The 959-nt window shown below is 56.0% G+C and overlaps 1 protein-coding gene across 1 annotated transcript in view; it reads right to left on the bottom strand.

Annotated features, from left to right (window-relative positions):
* The window catches only part of GINS2 (GINS complex subunit 2 (Psf2 homolog)), a 14,681-nt gene that overhangs the window by 1,042 nt on the left and 12,680 nt on the right, over nt 1-959 (bottom strand). Inside the window, exons 3-4 of the mRNA XM_009332340.1 lie at nt 830-929; nt 501-615 (exon numbers count right to left, since the gene is read on the bottom strand). Coding sequence (XP_009330615.1) covers nt 501-615; nt 830-929 — 215 coding nt within the window. The remainder of the gene's footprint in view (nt 1-500; nt 616-829; nt 930-959) is intronic.

Below are 959 nucleotides of genomic sequence, written 5' to 3'. Positions count from 1 at the left end.
TTCTATGATTCTCACTTTTTAGAGAGCGAGACGCCCTCCCGTTTCCGATGCCCTCGAGGAAAATGATTTCACGGAGCGCGCGAACCGGCGATGAACACACAGACACGCTCTCCGAGGCCTGCCTCCTCACGGGGTGCCAGCCGGGGTCCCCAAAGCTCTTTCCGAACAAGCCTCGCACGAGAGGCAAGTGCTGCTCAGAAAGGCGGGCGGCCGCTGCTGAAGACGAGTGTCAGGGCTGGGGAGTCAATCTAGGCCTCGTTCTTCCTCCCCACCAGAGGAAGAGAAGTTAAATACCTGACTTAACCGGGAAGATTACATCTCCTGTAAATATAAAGAATTCCAGCGGTGGAGCATTAGATCCTTCTCTCGGAATTACTTTGCGTTTGCTGAATTAAGCTTCCCACTAACGGTGAAAACCAGAGATGGGTTGTTTTTTTTTAATTTTATTTGGTGTTTCTGCTGCACCCGCTGAAGCCCGGGGCCGAAGCCGCCACCCTTACCAACGTCCATCCATTCCGGAGGGATCAGCCGACACTTCTGCCTCTGCTTCAGATTAATGGCCAGCCAGACAGGCACTTCCACCGGCAAGCCAGGATTGAAAGGACCCAGATCTCCCTGGAAGAGGAATTGAAGACGAGAGTAAGGCAGCAGCGAGGGCCAGGACACCGCAGCGCTCGCCTGCTAATCCGGCCTCGGCCATCCGAGAGAGCACGAGTTTCCAGGGGATTTTGGAAAGCCCGAGGCAAACAGCATCTGAATTCCCTCCTCTCGCTTCCACCGTTCTTGCTCTCAGGCTTTTCCTCCTCTCCCTCGAGAATTAATAACTAACGGTTCCGGTGCATTTCCCATTCCGAAGCGTTTCGCGGAAGTTACCGCCAGAAATGACGCCCACCGTGGAAACGCAGCCCCCCCGGGCTCGGGCCGAGGCGCTTTCGGAGGCACGTGGCGGGGGAGCGCAG

This window comes from Pygoscelis adeliae, unplaced genomic scaffold (assembly GCF_000699105.1).
Source record: "Pygoscelis adeliae isolate BGI_AS28 unplaced genomic scaffold, ASM69910v1 Scaffold18, whole genome shotgun sequence".
Lineage (NCBI taxonomy): Eukaryota > Metazoa > Chordata > Aves > Sphenisciformes > Spheniscidae > Pygoscelis > Pygoscelis adeliae.
The sequence above is the reverse complement of the archived record's forward strand: the minus strand, read 5'-3'. Positions and strand labels throughout refer to the sequence as shown.